This window comes from Stegostoma tigrinum, chromosome 9 (assembly GCF_030684315.1).
Source record: "Stegostoma tigrinum isolate sSteTig4 chromosome 9, sSteTig4.hap1, whole genome shotgun sequence".
NCBI lineage: Eukaryota > Metazoa > Chordata > Chondrichthyes > Orectolobiformes > Stegostomatidae > Stegostoma > Stegostoma tigrinum.
The window spans coordinates 58,891,244-58,915,814 of NC_081362.1; the positions used below are offsets into that span (position 1 = coordinate 58,891,244).

The 24,571-nt window shown below is 37.9% G+C and overlaps 1 protein-coding gene across 11 annotated transcripts in view; it reads right to left on the reverse strand.

Moving 5' to 3' along the window:
* The window catches only part of esrrga (estrogen-related receptor gamma a), a 247,058-nt gene that overhangs the window by 17,102 nt on the left and 205,385 nt on the right, over positions 1-24,571 (reverse strand). For all 11 annotated transcript variants that reach the window (XM_048535444.2, XM_048535439.2, XM_048535445.2 and 8 more), the window contains one exon: positions 23,076-23,237. In XM_048535444.2, coding sequence (XP_048391401.1) covers positions 23,076-23,237 — 162 coding nt within the window. The remainder of the gene's footprint in view (positions 1-23,075; positions 23,238-24,571) is intronic.

Below are 24,571 nucleotides of genomic sequence, written 5' to 3' on the forward strand. Positions count from 1 at the left end.
AGTGACTCAATAGCATCTGATTCAGTGGACTGGCACAGAATGAAAGCTTTGTTACAGTTGCCAAGGATTCACACCTTGATCTTCAAAAAATTGCTGCCTATGGTCACATGAAAGATGGACTTTGAATGAGTAGGTCCTTTTGATTCTGGTATAGGACAGAGTTGATATGTGGTTGCCCCATAACGTGATGTGCATGCAGACAAGAGGACTCTGGATCATAGAGAAGTCTGCAATCATAGCAACATTACATCCTCATCTCTGGTAATAGGGAGTGACATGTGGTTAGGTCTCTCTACAGTGACAGAGGATTGCAAATTGATAAATTCTGCAAAAGTCTCAAACTCTAGTGTGGAAGACATCAGATAACATGAAAGTTAATTGGCAAGATCATCCTCAGCCTCTGAAAATGTGGTTCTTGCCTGTTCTGAGATTGAAATGTGGGCCCAGCAAGTGGCCTATTTCAGTATGTCGTTAATGAAATGCAGAAGACTCACATTGTTGCTTGCTATGGTTCAGTTGGGAGAATAACTCCCTGAACAACCTGGTGTCATTCCTGAAGTGTTTTCTACCTCCTACTTCTTCAGAAAGCTTGGCTTGCTCTGTGTTCCCTCTTCTCATTCTCCACATTATACAGTATCATAAGGGAATGTCTATTAGCATATGTATGCCCATGTTCACCCATGTATACCCAGCAAAAAGTCCCTTAGCATCTTGTACATAACTTCCTACAGATTTCTGCAATTTAAGAGAACTGCAGAGGAAGAAAAATTCATGGAATCATGGCAATGGTGAAAAGAAATCAACCAGTAACTAATAAGTAGTTGATGATCACTTCAAATAATGTGGTGGGGGTGGAGGGGTGGAGGAATCTCCTTCTGCCTGTTGTATGCATGCTCAGGTCTTTATGTTTAAAAGATAACATTGGCTAGAAAATTTACTCTGTGGTCCTCCTGTTGTCAAATCTGCATAGCTTATTCATTGATATTATGATCAACCTGTCCCAAACATGTTAGGGAATTTTCACTACACGTAAACTAATGTCTGCAACAATTGGGCATATATTACACAATCATCACTGTGAAGGCACTTGTAGCACCCAAAAAATGGTGCTAATGATGGAGATTTCTTATTCAATATACTCAAATTTAAATTTACCTGGAGAGGGAGAAGAGTTTGGGGCATATAAGTTTTTTTAATGTTCTTTGGCTTCACCTGGACTTCTGTTATATCTATTACAATGTACTCCAATTCAAAAACATACTTTCTCCCAACAAAATAACTTCTTTTTTTCTGTGACTCAGGTAATTTAGCAAATTGAAGTGCAATATTAATGGGATATATTTCAGGATGCGGATTCTCCCCATAATCCATCACATGCATTTTCTACTGTTATAAATAGATACCATCTTCATAAAAAGTATGTCTTACAAATTTAAGTTTTGATCCAATCGTGGAAAAACCCAGCAATGCATTTCTTGCACATGATGAGCTTGCCATGATAACTAGGTAGTGTATTTCGCTCTCTCCAAATGCTTTTTCACAAAGCATGCACCAGTCTAACATAAATTAGTAGTCACTAATATTCTGGAAGTTGATTTTGCTATATCTTTGTCTCAGAAATGATCATGCATGATGGAAGAGTAAATATTTCTAATCCAAATCCCAGGTCATCAATTTTGATGGACTCCTGCATTGCAGTGGTAATTCCTGAGAATTCACAAAAAATAAAAATATCTTGAAGCACTAACATGATATCGCCATGAAGTAATTCAGTGACCCAATATTCTAAAACTTGATCATGCTATTTTGAAACAAAGTAGCTTTAACTTAAAGAGAACTTGATATCCAAAGAAATCTCAGAATGTAATGTTGAAGTATTTCGGTGTATAATGGATTTTTTGCTGCAGTTTTCCTCTTCACCCCACCCCCGCAACTTACCAAATTGAAACATTGGAATATGTGGAGTTACCAAACCCAACTACTGCATGAGGTCTTTACAAAACACATCATAATAGTTGAGTAGAAAGTAGAGTAAAAGAAAAATATGTAATTGCACAGCATCAGTTCAGCTAACCAGACTGTATGGGTTTCGTTAGCATTTTTGTTCAATCACTTTGAACTAACTACATTTGAAAAGTGATCTACTGTCTATAATGTTCAATAACACAACAGATAAAAGAAAAGAGAGAGAAAAAAAGTTCCCTCACGTTTGTAATGAAGCAAAACAGGAGCCTGGTCACACAATGTACTGCACTACATATGAATAGGAATTTATCTGTAATAATAGTAATACATGCACACAGATTTGGAAACATCTGTTTAAATCCTTAATCCAAACTACACTGAGCATTCAGCAAACAAAAACATATAAGGTGAATTCCAAAGCAGTTTTATTTCTGTCTACATTTAAATATTTTTCCAATGTTCAATAAGTATTGAATAATTCTGTTTCCTAAAAGCCAGTGAATATGGTGAAAAATAGACAATTTTAACACCTAATCCCCTGAGTTTGTGTAACAGAGACATTCTGATATATAGACTGGAGCCATTGAGCAGACTGAAGTGGTTTCAGCTTTTATCAGAGGCTGCTTTCATCTCGCTGAAACAAGGGATGAAACTCTATGCGGCAGCAATGCTAGATGAAAAAAATGCATTAACACTGCCGTGTTTATCACAATCCATTTAGTAGCGTTATCATTTGCTCTCGAGGCAGACATCCCAAAGTCTATACCAGGATGGTAAGCTGCATGATTCTAATACACCTAATTAGGAATGCGCAGACTCTTAATTGCATACATTAAGACAATTCATAGCCCAGATTAATTCTAAATATACCCAAGCAGCTGTTTAAGATGCCTGGATTACAGTATGGACTGTACTTTTCCACTTAATTAGATATCAAAATTAAGCAGGAACAAGCATTTTGACATGACAGGATTGAACTGCTGCTTCATGTCCCAGAGCTGCACTTAAGTGACCACTAAACAGAGCTGCACAGATGGAGCAACATTAAATGCTGTACTGGAAAGTAATTTCAAATAATAAAATATCAATATTTACATTTTAATTACTCCTACTGAGAATCACTCTGTCATTTGACGATTGCTAGGACAGCATGGGGTAGTGAAATGACATTGGGCTTCTTACTGGGAGGACTATTTTGTTTCCATTAAGGAATGACAAGTGATCAGAGCGAACAACACCCGGATTTTTTGTAAGAATTACACCATTAGTCCAAACCGGCCGCCAGCCACATAGAAATATGCAAGCAATAGCTGGTGATGGCAAAAGCGGGTGGGGAGGTAGGGGCAGGGGGCACCTGTGCATTCTGCCAGTAATGACTTTAATGGAATCAGATAACTCTGCACTAGTGAAGCGTTCTAGCTCGTTACCTCAAAACTGCGTGATTTTTCCTTCAACCCCTGGTGCAAGCTGTTTAGGAGATGCTGACTCCTTCCTCATCTTTTCTATGAAGTTACACACAACGCAATAACAGCAAGACATTAATGAATATTCCTCACCCTCCCACTTTGGTTATTAGTTAGTTCAGTATTGGTTAACCACACCAGCTCAAAAGCATAATCCTCTCTTAACAGGATTTCTATTTTCTGGTGTAATGCCTTAATTATAGAATTTATCATTACATACTCTTTCCTGTATAAAAATTAAAAAGATAATAAATTACATATCAGAGAGTAGCAACAACCTTGGTATTACACTAATGTTGAAGGGTAAGCAACAATCATTGCTGCATTTTATTTGTGTGCTTCTTTTGTAATAATTTAATGTCCACATAATGTCTGCTAGAAGCCTGCAATACCCATAGGCATTTTGACATAGTTTTTATATAAAACATCTCAATTCTTGCAAATATACTTGAGAAAGGAAAAATGCTAAGTCATGTTAAACAGCAGAAGAGAGATAGTATTTGAAACCCTCTTCAAAAGAGCTGGTGCCAATAATTTGGGCTGAATGGTCTCTTTCTATATTGTTCTATTAAATAAGAGCATCTGATAGGTCATCCATTATAACCCATAACTGCATCAAATTATAGTGGTTACCCTGCTAAAATAGGTAGGTAAATTAACATTTTCTAATTAACCAGGGAAGAAATAATGTTAACAAATGCTGACCATTTTATTCATCATTCTAATCTGCATTATCCAATCAGATCGCCTGACCTCTCTCCTGTCACTGCTAGCTTTACTTTCGGAATAGACAATGAATATACACATAGGGAAAATCCAAACCTCAACAACAGTAAATCCAGCCTATGCCATACCCAAATGAGTGACAATCTTTAAATTTGTTCACTTTCAATTACATGTTACCTTGCTGATTAGTACTTAGAAAAACTGCCTCAAATACAACTCTTTTCACCCTACAATGCTTTTATTCATTAAACACTGAATTGCACATTCCAATGTTCTGCAGTGGTATATTAAAATAGCATTTAAAGTCTGCCATTTGTAATACTGTAGCATATGAAAGCACAAACTTTTTTTTAAACAAAGTTCGTTGTTATGAATCATAGGTTTCTTTGTAGATAATATGCTCAACTTGACAGCAAGGGAAATAAAACATTTTGATGATTTTGTCAGCATTCCACTTTTGATACTGATAATGTTTTTAGAAAGAAAGACAAAACAACGAGTTATTTTTTGTTTTAAATGCCTGTGATTTACAAGTCACTCAATTTCTTATCAGCTACACCAAAAACACTGAATGAGGCAAACAGCAGTGCAAAATGGCACATGTGACAAGTGTAATCTGGGGTACTATGACACTACATTTCATACAAAATACTTCATTTATGATTGCTTGAGAGGAATTTTCCTTAGTTCAGTGCATCTTACAAATCTAGGCTCAATATATCAGATTCCCTGAACACCCGTCTCCTTCATGCTTTAAAGGAAAGCCACTTCCCATTTCACAGACCGAGTACCTTTTAATTTCAAAAAAGCCATGGTTCAAAATCTTAATTAATTGTTTCATACTGCTTCAGGATCATTATGCAATGTAATAAAGGACATGTAATTATGAAATTTTACAGCCATTACTGAGGCTGATGGCTCGTATTTCATCATAAGCTTCACCCAATGGCTTTTACCTACTCCAGTTTCTTTGATGAAGTACAGACAGATCTATCACCCCCAAACAATAACCAGCCCAGGCATCTATAATAGCTACCTACAGATGAAGCAATAGATAAAGATAAACTATAAATCCCTGCACAAATGCAACCACAATGCCTTGGATTGACAAAAGAAGAGGATGAGCTGTCTATTGGAGGCAGCAGCTGTGCATTGGGGCATCCCTCTCCAGCTATCTTTTAGCTGCTCTGTCGTGTGTTGTGTTTTACTCTTTCTTCTTCCCTCAGCAGTCCCCAGTAGAGTTGCTCTTGAAGTCTGTAGCTACTTTCAGCTAATTCAGCAATTTTTTAAAAGAATGCTATAGACCGAAGTGTGTGACAGTAACAAATGTGTTGAGAGATGGGGCGCCTCGTTCACAAAATCTAACACTGCTATGAAGGAATGGGCTTACTTTGTATAAACTACACTGGTTCCTATTGTTTTTTTTCCTCCCTTTATCAAAAAGAACAGATATACCCCAGTAAATCATTTCTACATATTCATGCTTTAAAACTTTAGAATTTGAAAGTTAGCAGAAGCCTTACCAATAATTAGAAACATGTGTACTTATTAAAGATACTTTGCTGTACATTTGTAGAATCATGTGCCTAAAATAAAAAGAACCTGAAAATATCTCTATACAGGTTTACAACCAGGGCAAAAGTGATCATTTACATGACATCCCAGAGAAATAAGTTCTCTATTATACTCCACCCAATTAGTTTTGCAACAATGCTTTAGAGCAGGTAGGAATATGTGATTATTCCATTAACATTTCTCTCCACCTTCACAAGAAAAAACAGTAAACCAGGAAAGACAGCAAACAAGTGAAGCATCTAATATTTATCAAATATGTGCAGCTTAAACATTGGTGATGTTGTGTAAGCAGGAATAGGCAGTTAAGTTACTGCCCTTCCTAAAAGCCCATTCACAATGAAATCCAGTATGTCTGGTCAAATGATTGCAGATTATAAATATAGAAATCTCCATCTTTTTATCTCAGATGGACTTATTTCAATTTTTATTCACTAATTAGAGTAATTGGTCATTGTAGCACTTTTGTGGTTTACCAAATGGTATCCCTCTGAGCTGGTCATATAATCAAATTCTCATTAATAAAAACACATTTGTAAAAGTTAGGAGTCTGTTTCAGGAACTAACCAGGAACTATTAATAATCAACTGCATTTTACCAGTGTCAATTGGGGCAGAAAACATCAGCGGAATATCCTTCGGCAAGATAAAACTGCATTGCTTGGCAAATCTAATCTTGTCTGATACAGAAGCCTATGGGCTTTTGTCACAAATGCCAGCTCCTCTTCGCCCTCACACTGGAATCTCTGCTTAGCCTGATACATTGCTCCCATCTGCGGATGTGCAGAGGTTATAATACTTTAGTGGACTCAGACAGCTCGTATCCAATTCCATTTCCAAGGCCTGCCAGGCCTGCCTGCTTGTTCTCTGATGGAAAGGATGGTCCATTTGAACAGTTATTGGGGAAAGAAATGGCCATTTCATGCTTGTCTGTGAACTTTGCATGAACTGTGAGGAATAATGTACTGTGATGACAGCCAAGTTATTCCTTACAGTAAATTTGCTGTCTGGAATGAACTGAAATAGTGTTTGGTTTGTGTAATTACGTCCATCTATCTTTATATTCCAGAGGCATATCGCAAATTGAAAATACTAAAAATTGACTGTTCATTCTGATATTTAATGATTGCCAATGACACACCAATGATTTATTGGTTACTTACCGATGTGACACATTTGCATCTTATTAGAAGAAGATTACCATTCCTTGAATTCTGAACACAGCTGATCACGACTGATGGATTGATTTGATTTGCAAATGTAATCAAACTAATAAGAGGGAAAAATGTGCAATAATACCTTGTTTTTAGTCTGGCAATCATTCCCTGCCAACAGGCTGATATCCCTGACTAAGCAGCCTCAGAAAAGCATTTCTTGCCGCTACGCAGACAAAATGCTTCTCTAATGAAAATTTTTTTTTCACCCGCCACGTTCTAGCTATCTTGGCAAAATAGTGTCAAGCCAGCTGTGTTTGTTACCGTTTATAAAGGCCATCATCAGTAGCTAGGCTGCTCTAATTTCAGATCTGTGTTTTTATAAATAAGAGTCTTGTCAAAAAGCAACATTGAATGGTGTGAAGCAAGTGGTATATCATTAGCTCCATCTGCTTGAGTTCATATCCCTCTTTGCTTTTAAAAGATAAAAAATAATTGCATGTCCTGACATGAGGCTATTTTTTAAAAAAGTTGTCTAAATAGAAATTAAAAATTCTTGCAGTATTGAAGATAAGTTCAGTAGGCTCTCCATATTCTCCAAATAAAATAAACTGGTAGACTAGGCAATACTTTAATGCTGTAATTGTGGTTTATTTGCAGGGGCTTACTACACGACCTGTATACAATTACATAAGGACTATTCATGCCCATAATCCATTTTCTTAGGGTCTTTAAGTACTACGATATACTTTTCCATTAAATATCTACGGTGTTACTTCTGGAGATATCTATTTATTTTTTGACATGGAATGGCATGGGTATGCTAACAACATAGCAAATGTAGCAAACTTTTTCATGTTCCATTGTTTCAGTTTGCTCATACATCTTGGGTGCAGAAACTTTTTGGTTCAAAATAGTGCAGGCCTGATGGAGTACTGTTGGGGGGGGGGGGGGGGGGGGGTGATATCTTTTTGAAGTAACATTAAATTAAGGCCCAATCTGCCCGCACAGCTTCGCTCAACAACGTCAGGAAAACAGATGACTTGGTTGTTACCTCAGTGGAATTGGTAGGCCTTTCTGCATGCATATTGGCTTACTTCCTATGTAACAAAGATCAGTATAATTATACAAGGGAGTTCATTGGCTGAAGTTGTGAAAGCCACCATTTAAATGCAAATATGTGTGGGTGTATTTCTGACTATACCTGTTCTTTTATTAAGATTGACTCATTCAGGGTGAAATGTAAGGAATACAAAAAGATGTGTGCATCCAAGGAAACTTGAGGTGGCAAGGGGAAATGCATAATGTTGAAGGAAACAGAGTTGAAATCTCTGAAAACAAAAGCAACTCTGCAACGAAGTAATTATTCTTTTCAGTGATATTGGTGAACTGTTGCTGAGTGAGCAAGGGACTTGTGTTTAATTACCTGATGTGTTACTGGCTCTTACTTGTGATCATATTCTTATTGTGCATAAACAACTTCCATGCTACCAAATGAGATAATCCACGTTCCTGCAGTGATATCACCGTTAAAGTAAATACTAAGATGTTCTTTAAGTGGGGGTAAATGCCAGGGATACAAAATGTAAAAAAAAAGTGTGTGTTTGTAAAAGTGTTTGCAAGATATGAATACTTCCAAGAACACCATCTTTACTTTGCAGACATATCCTAATAATAGAAAGAAAAATTGAACAACCTGGCATTCATGTAGCATCATCCTGGCTTTCAGAATCCTTCAAAGCCAAACTGTGGGTGTGGAATTTTCAGTGAGCTTCAACAGCCTGACAGTGTCCAAATGGAGCTCTAGGCCTGGAGTCACTGACAGCATTCGATCTCTCAGAATGGAGGGAAAACTTGCCCCGATGGTCTGGCTATTCATGCTGACAGCCCAATCAATGGGTCGTGGTGCCTTCGACTCTGATGGCCATCTACCTTAATTACACTCATAACCTTTGGACACAATACGAGTGGCAGTGTAGGACATCTGTTGCCAAAAAATGCAGTGTGGCAGCAAAATCGCCACTAGCTGCGGCCTTAAACAATTTCATTCACTGCAGATTGAGGACCCCATTGTAATTCCAGCCCACTCTCAGGGAAATTCTCCACTGACAGGAATGTACCAGGGATTTGTCAAAATACACCTCCCATCTATTTCCCCAGTTTCTTGTTTCCAAGCCCACCATCCGTCCTCAAGGCCAGGAAAATTCATTCTATGGTCTCTGTTTGTCAGTAGACAAATGAGGTAGCCAACTTGTACACACAAAAGTTCCACAATAATCAATGAAATAAGTGACTAGACAACTTGTTTTGTTGGTGATGGTTGAAAGAGAGAGAGGCCTTGTGCAAAACTCTGGGAAAATAACACCGCACTTCTTCAAATAAGTCAACAGCACACATCTGAGTAGGCATATGGCATTTACTGCCATATATTAAAAGTGGCAAATCCGACAAAAGTGCTGTATTGAAATGTCAGCCAAGGTTACATGCTCAACACTCGCACTGAGGCTGTAATGCGTAACTTTCTTCCTTTGTGACCCAAATGGTCATTATAAAGCTAATATTCAGTATTACCAACAGCCATCTATTTTAACTATTTTTAGATCTGAATGCATATCAAATCATGGTAACACATTCACTAGGAAGAGATTTATATAGGGAATGGTAAATGGTCAATGACAAAACGTTAAATATGACCAGTTAACAACTGTGCTCAGAATGTTTAAAATCCAAATACTGTTATTTTTAAGTATGTTAACTTTACATAATCCATTAAACATACAAATGCTAAACTCAGATTTCAATATGTACGTAGCTTGAAATATGCATGCGGAATACATAAAATTTGCAGTTAAAACTGGACTTCTAAACAGAACAAATTAGTTAAAAATGCAATTTAAATCTGCATTTGCCAAAGTGGGAATACTGAGGATATGATCTGACTGTCCTAACTTTGTAAATGATCTGACTGTTAAAAGGGAATTAGAGCAGCTGGTTTAGAACTGCTGACTCCCATTTAAACAAAGCAAGATTGCCTTTAACACCTTAATATCCTCATTTGCAAGAATCTCTAGCCAGGTCAATGTGCCTTGCCAGAAATGTGCTGACTCACTTTAACAGTGTTCTGCATTGGTAGTTAATCCTTTCTCATGTAGGTTAAGCAGGTGCAGATCCACCTTAGCCATGAAAAGTAGTGCATTAAAGAATTATAATACTTAGTTATTTAGTTAGCTTGATCAGGTCATGCATGCACTTGTACTGTTAGATTCAACTTGAACCTCGTCGTGATTTCTTCAGAACCCTGCAATATGAACCCTGATTATCCTGTATTCCTTTTTAAAAGACACAGGTCATTTGACACATAACCTTCCCAACAATATAGCCATAGAGAGGAACTCTCTACTTGGGAGAAATTAAGAAACAATCCCACATATTAGTGCTCTGTAACAAAACAGATCGTCACAATATAATGAAGCACCAATGGGGCAGTACCTCTGTTTCATTTATCTCCTTTTGCTGTTCTGAAACAATTTTGTTTACAAATCCGAAAGGAGTATGCATGTTTTTACACATGGGTTTGAGATGACTGCAGATTACAATAGCAGTCACAAACTAAATGATGCTCTTCCAGCTATTATTATTTTTGAAACTATTATTTTCAAAAGTATTTATTTGCTTCCTCGATGCACAATTATTAACAGCTTGATTTGTTTGGTTGATTTCACAGCTTGGCCACTTCTAAGACCACACATAGAGGTTTCACAGATTTAAAGAACAATGGAACTGCTGGAGGAAAAAAAGCTATAACTGGTGACAGCTGCTGTGAAATTCTTTTAACAATTCAAATTTTTTTTTGAATTGGATAGCCAGATCAATTTGTGCAGGGAAATTTTTAGAAGTCTGTGGGGGTTAAAAGAAATAAATCAATGAAGGATTCTGCAGGCAAAAGCAGTCATAGGGCACAGAATAACAATGGAATGTTATTGAAGCAAAGAGGCAGGAGGGATGATTACTGCACACTCAGATTTTGATATTTAGCTCAAACATGCTTTATAACTACTTCTCATTTTCAACAAAAGCCACGTTTGTTTATTTATTTATTTATTTATATTTCTGTTCAGTGGCGCCATTGTTCTAATACAGTTTTCCTTACGTGTTTATGGAAATAGCCAACCTATGCTGTCGTGGGCATGTTGTTTCTTCAATGTTTGTTTTTAGTTTTAAGCAACGTTTACAAAATTGGCTCCATAATCAACTGGGAATTCGAGAATCAAGCTGCACTTCCCCTCTCAGAATACTCAAAAGGCCAAGTAACTGATGTGGGGAGAAAATGGTGATTGAAACATAAGAGGGAGATACCGTGTACTTGGAGTGAAAGTAGCAAGGAAGAGCACAGTATAATAAATAGAGTAGCATTACCTAGTACACTTTCTAAGGAGATTCGGCTGCTTAAATTGATGAGTAGCTGATTTAGAAAGGTTTGTTTCAGCTCAGGTGATGACAAGCTCTCTGAGGAATTGAATGTGACTTTACCAGAAACACCCCAGCAGCCACAACCCTCTCCGGCAAGCCTCCATCTGCTTCAACCAATATCCAAATGAATCACTGTCTATCAGGGCCTCAGCATTGACACTCTGGATGTATTGATTAATAGTTGCCCTAAGCTCCTTTTAGCAAATCAAATTTTCACTTTTAGCAAGGATTTCGGTTCTGATTTATTCAGCATAGTGAAATGTATTAAATTGACTTTGACACTCTAGAAAAACGACTGAAAAACAATGCTTTCATGTGAAGAGGAAATAGATATAAAAAATGTGGCAGCTTGTTTGCTTAGCTTAAGGATGCGAGCAATATTCCTTTCCTGTTTAATGGAATTTAGAGCTGTCAAAAATCCAAACTCTTTTACATTCCCTTCCAAAGTACATGACTGCTTCTTTAAAAGAATCATGCATGGAGTGAAAGTCATAGGGAACCTTCTAACTCCTCTCCAAAATGATTTGAGAAATTGCAACTACATTTATGATTAAGTAAAATTGTTCAACACTTTTACGATTTATGCACTCATAAACTTGTATCTTTGTCTTTACTAATTACATCCACATGTATATGAGCATGTGAGAAGATTTTATTGTTTAAATTACTCCTATCTACACAAAAACAGTGGTTGTTCTGACTTCTGGAGATTACTGAAGCCCTGTAAGAAACAATGAGAAAGGCAAAGCCGAATGGAAATGCCCTGTCAGAAATTACAGCACTGAAAACAGAACCACAGTAAAATCACATTTCATTGTATTTAATATACAGTGCACCATACATCTATTTCTGATTCAACAGAGCTAAGACCTTTGTTCAGTGAGATCACACAACTAAAGTTTGCTTAAAAAAAATTCCTCTCTCAAAAATAACTGCATGAGGACAAGTTGTGACATGTTTACCATGGAGGGCAACAAGTGAGAAAAGGTTTTCAGAAATTCATGATTTTGGAATCAGAGAGAGCTATGATTTGAAGCCTGCATTTGGGTTACTATACTTCTCTAATTGTCTGCATTAGCCATTGAAAGTGAACTTTTCTACATTGATCACACCTCTAAGGGTTAACCTTGAATCTGATGTTTTGATCTTCCCTTCCCTTTCATTATACTAATGCTGAACACTGCAGTGAGGTTTGTACAGCTGGCACTCAATATCAGTTATAGTTACATTGCAGTTGCTGCACTCGCATGATAAAGGGTCAACTAGTGAGCTCTTTGCGTTTCACTGGCAAACCAGGGTCTGATGTGCAGCACTCAAAGTTTGACTTTAAGTATACATCTGTGAAATTCTGTCATCGTCGCAGCTCAATGGCGTTGTGACCAAAGAGAAAGCATGAACATGTACTCAAATTACAATTCAAGGTCCAACTGTACAGGATTTGATGTAATGTAACTGGAATGTCAATCTCCAGTCCAGTTAAATGCTAGATTTATACTAATGAATACAAGTTGTGCTTTTATTTTTCAGTTTGGACAGAACATACATCTTTCCTGATTAGTATTAACCATCCAAAATTTGAACAAAATAGATTACAGGGTGTGATAATTCCTTCCTTTTAAGTAGCAAGGAGGATGGCAAAAAAAAGGCCAAATAATTGAGCCAGTTGGCCCTGGAGAGATGTCTGCTTCCTTGTTGCCAATTCAGCAATTAAGTTCTCAGTGATAAGGTCCATGACTGAACTTCTCCACTTGTCACCAAAAAAAGCTCATAAGTTGCCAATCACTGGTCACTTAAGGGCTTAAACTCATCACAGATGTGATTATCTGAATTCCAAGAAGGTGAGAGAGATTCTAGCCTGTCGTGAGGGGTCTTCACTTCTCCCATTGTAGGTTTAATTAGGGATAAGTGATGGGTGGCATCTAGGAGTCATTCCTGCTCTTGGCTCAGACTATACTGAGAACTCTCTCTCAGTGACCCCTGCCCTACAAGGCCTGCAAAAACACCCTTAGCTTCCTCCTCTTCAAGCCACAAAAGCCCAGGTTTCCATTGACAATTTCTGGGATTTAGAAACTGCTGGCTTTTGATTGACCAGGGCAGGGCGGGACCTTAGTGTCCAAGCTCATGATTTATTGAGAAACAATTTGTTGGTCAGCTCTTCAGTGACTGATTAGAGTTTGATGATGAGCTTTCACTGAAGATGTTCGGCCCTATACTTTGGACATGGAGTACTTATCCTGGTCTTGCTATTACTCAAAGTATGGGAAATTGTCTCCCTAGGAATTATGTGTATTAATTCAAAAGTCAATTCTTCAATGAGGAATTACTACCATTCCAAATGTCATCAATTCCATTGCTGGATGCTGTTTACTCGTAACAATAGGAATGTTTTCTGGTCATTTATGAGTTCTGCTTCCCATGAGTCATAGTCCAAATGGGCTGAACTGTTTAAACTAAAGTTCTGTAATTCAATTACTCATTAAAAACCAAGCAATGGAGGTGAGAAGTTTCCCAGCTGAGAAGAGAAAATTGGAGGTCAAATCAATTCTTATCAATTTAATTAGTTGAACACAGACTAACACTAGTAGAGGACATGGCCAAACATGGAGACTTGAGATGGGAAGGGAAAGAAGAACTGAAGGAAAGTACTGACCTTTGCGGCGTTTAAAAAAGTCAGGCAGGAGAAGTTTGAACTTAAAGTACAGGCCTGAATTGTGCATTAAAATGACAGCAAAACCGCCAGCTTTCACCATCACTGCTTCTGAGAACCTTACAAGAAGCTTTTCCAGTCTGTACATGTACAGACAAATGCAGAAACCCTGGAGATTTTTCTGCTGTCATTGATTCTACACTTTTGCCATAGGTTGCGCTGTTGACATCTCTGCAGATGCAAATCAATTTGCAATCACTGAACTGACAGGAACTGTTCCTCTCTCTCTGCAATATCACTGTTTAAAGTCTCTGATCATGTCACACCTTGTACATGAGGATAACTTTTCTTTTAAATGCCATACCTTTTATAATAAGTACATCTGAAGAGTCTCTCTGGCCCTGGAAAACTAACTTTATATTTGTGAAATGTTAAATTATTCCTTGACAAAAAGAAAGCCCTTTAAATAGAAGGTGTTTTTTTTAAAAGTCTACCGTCTGCAAATGTGTATGAGCTACTCTAATTTCATTCTCTAAAATTTATAAAAATTGAAGCATGTTCAGTGTTCTTCAATTTATAAAAATTGAAGCATTTTGCCTCCTGCTTTGGTATTTGAAGGAATTCTTCAATATGGTACCTGCAGATCCCCTTCAGTCCCCTTCAAATTCAAATTAACACTGGGGGCAAGGTGAAATCGACGTGACAGAGATTGCTAGATCCTTGTTAATTGCTAAATTCAGGCCATGAACTTTGCATCTAAAGGCACAGCTAAAATTAATAACATCACTTCTCTATTTACCTTCAGTTATTGTTGGCCAGATCCTTGTCAGTTTCTGACCCAGAACCCACCAAAAAAACTTTCTGACAAAAGACAACTGTCACGTCAGTTTCTGCTCTTGAAGGCAAGAAAATTGTTGGCGAATGAGGAAGCAGAATAATTAGTTAGTTTGCAAAGCATTGATAGGCTGAATAGTCACGTAAGCTTATAGAATGATTTGGAATGAGCAGTGTATATTTTTGCATTCTGTAAAAGTGACCATCTTTTGTCTGTAGGTAGATAATAATACCATCAGTGCAGCTTTTCAAAGAAAAGCTCTTAAGAGTTATCTGATAATGTCCTTTTGCATTTATTATGTTTTTGAAAAGGCTTCTTTAAGCATTGAGTGTGGTTATCATTAAGGGAAACGGGCTGGGAAGAATAATTGCACCTTGCAGTACAAATGAACCAAATTAAAACATACAATTAAAATTATATGATTACTGGAGCACCCTGGTAAACTACTTCATGCACTGATGATAAATGAGCTGCTTCATGTGGTTGGGCTCAATAATGTTTCAAAGCTGTTCTTCTGATGGGATCTGTAATCACATTTTAAACAACAATCTTAAACAGAGACAAAAAATACACATAATAAGATCTTTAAGTTTATCATAATTCTGGGAGGACGGAAATGGATTTCAGGGTGGGAATCCTATGAAAAAAAAGCAGCCCAACCTAAATGCAGACAAAAAGAAATCAGCCTGGCACCCAACTGAAACCCGATCTGAGACTTCCTCTACAGGGTGTGACAATTATGGGGGCACGGGGGAAGTTGAGGCTTTTGGCTCAGTTAGGTTGAGGGCCAGAGTGCAGCTTAGAATTAAGGCAGCAGTGCAGGTGTGATTTCTGTTCCAGCCAGGATAAAGTTGGGTCTGCCTTCTTGCCTTGTCCCAGAGATTAGAGGGCAATAGTAAACAATTGATGAAAATGCTGTTAAGGATAAAAAAAACTCAGATAAAGCATTGCCAGACAATGAGCCAAGGAAGTACATTTCGGTAGAGTGAAGAAACCACATCTCCACTAAAGTAACAAACTGGTGAACCAATATAGCACACTGGCCAGAGTGTGACCAAATCCAGCTCCCTCTGACAAAGAGATGGCCTAGGATACTTCTATAATTAGAAAGAGCACATCTACTCCTCTTGGTGCCGGAGAAAACTAATGAAACATTTTCTCACCCATTTTGAAAACCTTCAAACAACCCAATTGGAGTCTGTTGGTTAGACTGAGCAAGACTTTCAATTTTCTATGAGAAGTCAAGCATTTATTGCCCATCCCTGGACTGAGTGTTTGCCATTTCAGAGGATGAGTAAACAAAAAAAAATCAACCCACATTACTATAGATCTGGAGTCACATGGTCAAACTAGGTAAGGACAGAAGATTTCCTTCCCTAAAGGACATTAGTACATCTAATGGATTTTATAATAATCAACAATGGTGACCGAGACTAGAATCATTGTTACCATTGTAGATTATTACAAAACCTATTAGATTTACTAATTATATTCCAGATTTATTAACTGCATTTAAATTCCACTAGCAGTCTTAGTGAGACTTGAACCAGTGTTTCCAGAGTATTAGATTCTGAATTACTAGCAGAGTGTCATTATCAACCTGCCACTATCTGTCTATAAGTCACTCATGACCACAGCAACATTTGAGTGGAGCATTAGCTTTACTCAACATGTGCCAATCAGAAGCCCGCAAGACTTGTGATTGAGGAGTCAGATTTGCACACTTAAACCACCCAATTCCTTCTACATATGGTGTCCAAAAATTTTGCAGTCAGCTGGCCACTGATCAGATCTGGGAACTGACGACTTAAAATCCATTCCTCAATCTTGACCTAATCCCTATGATTCTGATGCAATGATGTTCGGCTTCACACTTTAGGTTTTTTTTCCTGCTTAATTAGTAGTAAATACATTGAATTGAGCTAAATACTTATCTGAAGTATTTAAAGTATTAAAGATATTATTGAGTAATAATCTGAGAACACAGAATTTTTGAGTATTGAAGATTTAGAAAATACTGGTAAGAGAATGTCATGCACTTATAGTGTGTTACGGCTGTTCAATGCAGCTTATACCAAGTGAAGTGAGATACTAACTCTTCTAAAATGGGGATGAAGTGTAGACAGCTGTCATAGCAATGTCAGGTTAAGTACTTCTAGTACTTTGTTAATATGGTAACATGTGAATATTCTAATTCAACACAAAGTAAAACTATATATCGGACTGCTGCACTGATAATCTTTTTATCTTATGCGTGAAAGCTAGCTTCAAAAGTCAGCTTACATTACTCTTTGGTCCATTCTGTGCATCTCACAATAGAGTAGATGAAGCAGAGTGTGGAACTACCACAGAATCTACATAAAAGAGATTAAAGCCGACAGGATTCCATTTTACAGCTCAATCATATTGTATAAGCATGTGCTTATCCAAGCACGTACAAAATTGAAAGAGAGAATAAAGAAGGTAGGCAGATATAGGAAGCAGGAGCAATTTCAGCGAATATAAAAGGCTGCTAATGGTGGGGGCCCTGTCATAGTGAAGGCCTATCCGGGCACTCCCTCCATCTCTTGTACCCACTCATTTCACTCTAACTTGAAATGACTGAAGTCAAGTGCTGTCTAATTTCATTGTGCTCATTGCCAGATAAGGACTGTTCAAATTTCATAACGCCCCGCTTTCTGTTCAGCTGCTTTGTTAGCATGGGTAGTCTAATTCTATTTACTGATAAAGCCATTTTATTTTTTCTTTAAATATTTGCCTCTGTTGTGGACACAGCTGAGTTAAGCGCCTTGTGATAGAGAATTAATCAAAGGAATTTCTTTAGTGCTCTTTCTTCACATCAGAAGAGCTGATTTTATCATAACCCAATTTCTTAATTCACAATCAGTGTTAAATAATATTTCATCAGAGGCAATGCGGCACACTCATTTGTCTCTTGCCTTGGAAATATTCAGGAATGAAACTATGCAGTTTTTCAGGTGAATCTTCAACAGTGCTTTTTCTTCTTTTATATTTATCCAGCATCTGACAAAAGGCACCTGTAATCTAGAAAAGTCCTAATTGCTGGACGTCAAATTTCTAACTTCATTTATTTTTAGGGTAAAGGGTATGCTCACTAAGCTGAAAGCTAACATGACCAGAGACTCGAAGAGTTTTAAGTCAAGGCGCTGCAAGAGTTCATTTATGATCCAATTCCCAACTCACTGCTCCTTTGAAATGCCGTAATAACAACCTGTTAAAGACCACAACAGTGCAAAACCAAGTAACTCAACCTCAAAGTGTTACACCAAAATGGCAATTTTATTTCTTAGCTTTGCTGATAAGTTGTTTGTTGCATGCACAGCTGAAAAGACACCTTGCTTGAATTTTAGATGTTTCTGCATTTTGATGGCACTTCCAAATTAGAATCAGATCAGATGTGTCTAAATGCAGACGTAACTAATTATATTATCTTCAAATAATGCCTTACTGGCTCGAGACCTTAGCACTCAAGTATGAAGCATAACCAACAGTGATCACCAATCAAAAAATTAAGATGAGATTGAAGGTCATATCATTACAAATCACTGCAAATTATTTCAAATAAAAGCTTTGTTTCTTTTGAACTTTTTGCAATATTTTATACTTTTGTACCCTGCCACCACAGCATAAGTATTCTAAAGGGAGTGAATCAACTTGTTTTGTGGCACCAAGAACAAATTGTTGATTACGAAGGAACTAGACGGTTTGTTTCATTCCAGAAAGTCACAGCCAAGAGAAATTGTATCATCCTTCCTTTGTTTGACTATAAGAGGGATATTTGATCTGCATAACCACTTTCCCTGCAATTGGAGTGCTTTTCATTAAAGTGTCATCTGAAATGTTTTTCGCCCTTTTGGAACAATAGTGTACTTTTAAGGTTCAACTGTAGTTTAAAAAAAAATTGTCAACACTTTACTTGGAAAAGGCCAATTTAGTGATAATGCCTTATTGATGGATAAATCTTGCATCAAAATGCAAAGATATATTCAGATAGCTACAACTCATACTTGATAACCTCTTTAATGCATAAAGTGTCCCAAGCTCAGTCACAGGAAGATTATAAAGCTTGACATTAAGTCATATAAGGGGATTTAAGATTGATGAAAATATCTTGGCCAAAAGATAGGTTTTATAGACTAACTTAAAACAGTAACGGCAAATAGAGAGGCAGAAGAGCTAGGAAAGGGGCTCCACATCTGAGAAACTTCAGTGCTGTTTCACAGAAGCCATTATGACAACCTCTGCTTTTCCTGATATTTATTAATGACTTAAGTATGGATGTCCAGGGTGTAATTTCAAAACTTGCAGATGACACAAAACTTGTAAATACGGTGAAAGTTATGGCAGATAGTTAAGGCTTCAAAAAAAATGTAATGCAGAAAAATGTGACGTGGTCTACTTTTTGACGAAGAATGAGAAGAAATAGAAAACAGAGAAATAGAAAACATAGAAATAGAAAATAGAAATGGACATACATGGAATAGTGTAGGTTAGTTGGGCTTGAGATCGGTATGACAGGTCGGCACAACATCGAGGGCCGAAGGGCCTGTACTGTTCTGTAATGTTCTATGTTCTAAAAGGTACCATTCTGAAGGGTTCTTCATAGTTTCAAACATCAGTATTGCTGAAATAGGAGACATGCTGTAGAAGCTTGTTCTCTTGCACTCATCAGGACACATGTAAGAATGTCAAAGGCAGCAAAAAGTTATATCACTAATTGGTTGCAGAGCTGGCTGTCAGTGGTCAAGGGTTCACATGGAGAATACATGAGGGAATCAATGTGATCCGTAGTTTTTTTTAATTAAAAGGCACAATGCCTAGATATGTTCCTTTGTCTTTGAGAAGACAGGTCTTTGAGCATGTATAGATGTAGTTTCTAGCAAGTTTAATGATAAGCTTATATTGTTTGTTAGTATAATTATTAGTGCATTTGGGGCTGTTCCACATCTGTTGTCCAAACACAGGATGACATCTAATTTCAGGCATTACATTCTGAGTTTTACAAAACACACCTTTGGTCGAGGACTCTGCTATTGTGAACAGCCTGCAGTTCTGCAGGAAAAAGGGACATGTCCAAACATTGCACCTTTCTCAAGACTGAACCAAAATGTGGAGGACAACAATTACTCCATGGTTGTGATTTAACCAATTTGATTCAAACTAACAACCAATCAACACATTTTTTATCATGCAGTATAAATGCTGTTCCCTTTGAAATCTGTAATTCTTGTATCTGTCCCTAAAAGTGCAAAATCGAAAGCTTTTGATAGTGTGTCTCCCGTTTTTCGACAATTCAGGAGATGTAGGGGCACACCTCCAACGTGCGAGAGCTGTATCTACAGGAGTCACTGGAAGGGGCATGGCAGGTTGAAAAAGCAATTGTAAAGCATCTGGGACCCTGTGCTTTATGAACAAGACTGCAGAATATAGGGGGCATGCATAAAATATTGGTTCATCCTTAACTGGAATACTGTATCTGAGGTATGGCCACCACACCATAGGTGAAAGCATTAGAGGGAGTACAGAAAATATTCAAAAGAACGGACCTAGGGATGAGAAACTTCAGTTACATGGATTGACTAGAGATGCTGGGGCTGTATCCCTTGACAAAGAGAAGATTAAGAGTAGATTTAGTAGAGGGCTTCAAAATGACTAAGATAGAGCAAATAGAGAGACACTATGAACAAAAAACAAAGTTGCTGGAAAAGCTCAGCAGGGCTGTGTGAAGGAAACAGAAGTTAACATTTCAGATCCGGTGACCCTTCCTCAGAAGTGAGTCACCGGACCCAAAACATTGACTCTTTTTTTCCCTTTGCAGACCTGCTGAGCTTTTCCAGCAACTTTGTTTTTGTTCCTGATTTACAGCGTTCTTTTGGTTTTTACTTGGAGAGAAACTATTTTTTTTCACCAAGTTCATGAACCAGAAGGCACTGATTAAATTTGAGAAGTAAAAGAAGCAGTAGTGACGAGGGGAAAAATTATCCTGGAGTGGATGGAATCTGGAATTAAATGCCTGAGAATGTTGTGAAGGCTGATTCAGATATGGCTTTTAAAAAGAACTGACAAAGATTGGAAGGAAAGGAATTTGCAGGGATACCAGGAGAAGGCAGGGGAATGAATGCAAGTCACTTTTAAAGGCAATCTAGGCAGACACGATGGCCAAATGGCCTGCTTTTCTGCTGTAACCATTCTATGATATTTAAGCAGAAGTATTGCTGCAGGTCTGCAAAGGATAAATGAAACAGCAGGTATCGTCTTGTTACAAAAAAAAACTACCTAGTAAAACTCAGTGAAAGTTGGATCTTCTAATAACCCCACTGAGTCTCAAAGTTATGAAGTAGGTTTTTGCTGTTGCAACCTTACACACAAATACTGCCCTAAAAAGATAGTAGGAACTGCCGATGCTGGAGAATCTGAGATAACAAGGTGTACAGTTGGCTGAACAGAACAGGCCAGGCAGCATCAGAGGAGCAGGAATGCTGATGGTTCGGGTCTGGACCGTTCTTCATCTTATTGCTTAACAATAAGATGTTGAGTGGAGCCACATGCCATTGTGTCTGACTTAGCGCATGTCAATGAGTCAATGAAACAGTTATTCTACTTGAGTCATGAGATGGGATTCACCTTCCCCGCAAATTCTCATTCCAACCATCCATAAACATAGGGTGGATTTTTCCATTTTTAAGTTGTGTTATTTTGGAGGAGTTTCATGGCATGTGTCCCATTCACAGCGAACATTCTCTCGCAATTTTGTGCTCCCCTCCTCATGAATTATACAACTGGCCTCTTTGGCTTTGTTCCAGTGCAGGAGAGGTGAAACTCCCACTGCGGCCAGGACCTTGGGATGTGCAAGTTGCCGGCGCCATTTTAAAGTCCAACTGCACACCATTTAAAAAGCTACAACTAAGAACTACCAGACACTGTCCTCTTATGCAGCTGAAACATCTCAGAAATTGAAGCTGGCACCCTGCTTTCCAGTCAGCGGCCTGGAGGTCCTGGTAGACAGGGTGATTGAGGGGAGGTCCATCCTCTGCCCGGTGGACCACCAGCGGAAGCCACAGAATGAAAAATAGCAGACTGGGTCAGCGTTGTCTCCAGGGTCAGACAGAATGCAGGACAGCATATACTGATTTTCTGCACTCTGCAAGAGTACAGGCTACCATCTGCTCTCTGCTACCTTACATTCACTCTAACTGTCACTGCACACAAACCTCACCAGCACTCACTGACTATCAACCTCCCTGTTGCATGCAGCATCTCCACACATTGTGGAGGATGAGCTGCATGAGAGCCAATCTCTCATTCTTCCTGCCCTCTGGCTAAAACATTTTGCAATCCACACCAAAGGCTGGCAGCCCTTAAGTAAGTGCAAAGTCAGCGCATGCCAAAAAAACAATGTCATAAGGTACATCCTGTGTAGATGCATGCGGTGTCTTTATGTCTGTGTGGGCAAAGTGACCTGGCAAAAACATGTAAGGAATTGATGCCATTGACACGAACTACTGAAAGGCTGACGTGGCATTCCAACATCAGCTGCGAAAATGTGGTGAGCCTGGTTGTTTGTTGACATTATCTTTGGTGGTCAAAGGATGAAAGAGGATGCTGTCAGGAACATGGTGAAGGTACATTAAAATAGAGGGCCAGAAAGGCATCCACCTGGAAACCGCTCTTTCAAGTTGCGAATTGTCACCAGCCAGTTTCTCAGGAGAGGAGCTACATATAAATGAGTTGAGTTGGGATATTATTGAGATGCGAATGAATAGAAATACACAGTCACTGCTTATCACTAAAATTCTGATTTCACCATTGAAACCTTAGGGGGAGAATTGGGATTTTTTTTCCTTAATGTCAAGTATCAAAGTTTTTTTTTTCCAATTTTGCCACATTTTCTCACATTTCTCATCATTGTCCACGTATTCAGGTGTTTCTGGCTCAAACAGAACTAAAAGTAGTTGGCGACAGAAATAAACAAAAAGTATCCTACAAATGAATGCCACCCCAGGAAATTTTGATTTAAATCATTACTGTCTTGACTTGCTGTGCTCATACAGTTGAATAATGTAATAACAGAGCGAACATTCTTGAGTTTTTGTCAGAAAAATAAAGCAGCTAATGACATCATTTCTGTGGTATCTTGGCTGTAGAAACTTTGAAACCAAACGCAGAAGTGCAATTAGTTTTGCTACACGCTTTAAAATGATTCTTTTAGTTTTCTTTCTGTACCTGGAATATGCTTTGCCCATCCAATGATGACCACTAGTTCTCGATCAGCCAGATCACACAGTGTAGTGAGGGCCTTGATGTCACTCTCCGGAATGGTGGGATCAGGCATGGCATAGATCTTCTCTGGCTCAGCCACAAGCAAGTGTGAGACAATCTTGTTGACTAGAATAGAAGCCCAGGCAAAAGAAAGCAAGAAATGTTTGCGTCAGTTTCGACAGCCTCATCACTCAGGGAATTGAGTAGCTGCAAGCAGTATCTCTTGGTAAATCTTATTTAATGTTGCCTTAATTAGAATCAATACAACCCAATTTTCATCAAAATGGCTTTGTTATGCACAAATAATCAATCAGGATCCAGAAAATCTCTTAGACTACATCCAAGTGCAAGACATACTGCACTTCCTGACACAAGTTGAAAATTGACCACATATTTTATAAATGTTGTGTTTTTGGATAAGCTGCTAATTAAATAAACTGAAGAAAATTAACACAACAGCTTTTCGATAATGAGTAATGATAAGTGCTAAGACTCGCCAAAATAAATGGCTCACAGAACAACGCAATCTTATTAAGATTCAGTTGTATTAAAGAGGAAAAGGGAATGCTAAAAAAGTGAAATTAAGTATATAATAAAGCTAAATAGGCATCAAGAAATTTATGTCCTTTTAAGCTGACCTTTTTTAATATAAGCTCCAAACACCTTACCTAGCAATTTTAACGAGGGGGCGGAATTATACATATATCTCATAAATCACGAATATCAAGTTAAATATGACCGCAGACATCTTCAATAGTCAGCTGTGTATAGACCTTTGTACTTTACAACCAGATGAGGCATTTAGTCAAGTGGCATGACAGACAGACATTACAGTTAATTGTTTGTCTGGATTAGTGTACGAAAGGAAAAGATTCAAATTTCAAAAGTACTAAAATGGCACAGGAAATGTATTCTGCAATAGGGCTACAATGTTTATTTACTGTTTAAAAAAGTATTTTAGAACAAGACTTTTAAAAAAAAATCTACTGTTAGTTCCTCTGAATTTTATATGAAGTCTAGGAAAACTTAAGATGATGTCACATCTCACAAAGTAAAAATTGAACACTGTTCATTTGAGAGTGATCTGTCCGAAGGCAGACCGCATGGTTCACTGACTAGTCATCCTGAGCTGTTCCTTATTGGCATTTTGGTTTGCCAATGGTAGTTTCACATTGCCTTCACTCTCAGGACAACATGAGAAATTACACAATTGTTATAGGACTGAAGGAAGCCACTCAGCCCATCCGTCTGCGCTGTTCTCCTACGATCATTATGATTTCATCAGTCTCCTGTCCTTTCTCCATACCTGTGCACATTGTTTCTATTTAAATAATCATCCATTGCCCTCTGGAATATCTCCATTGTCTCTGCCTCCACCAAGTTTCCTGGCACTGCATTCCAGATCTGAACCACTCATAGCATGAAGAAGTTTATTCTCGCATCATTATTGCCATGTCTGC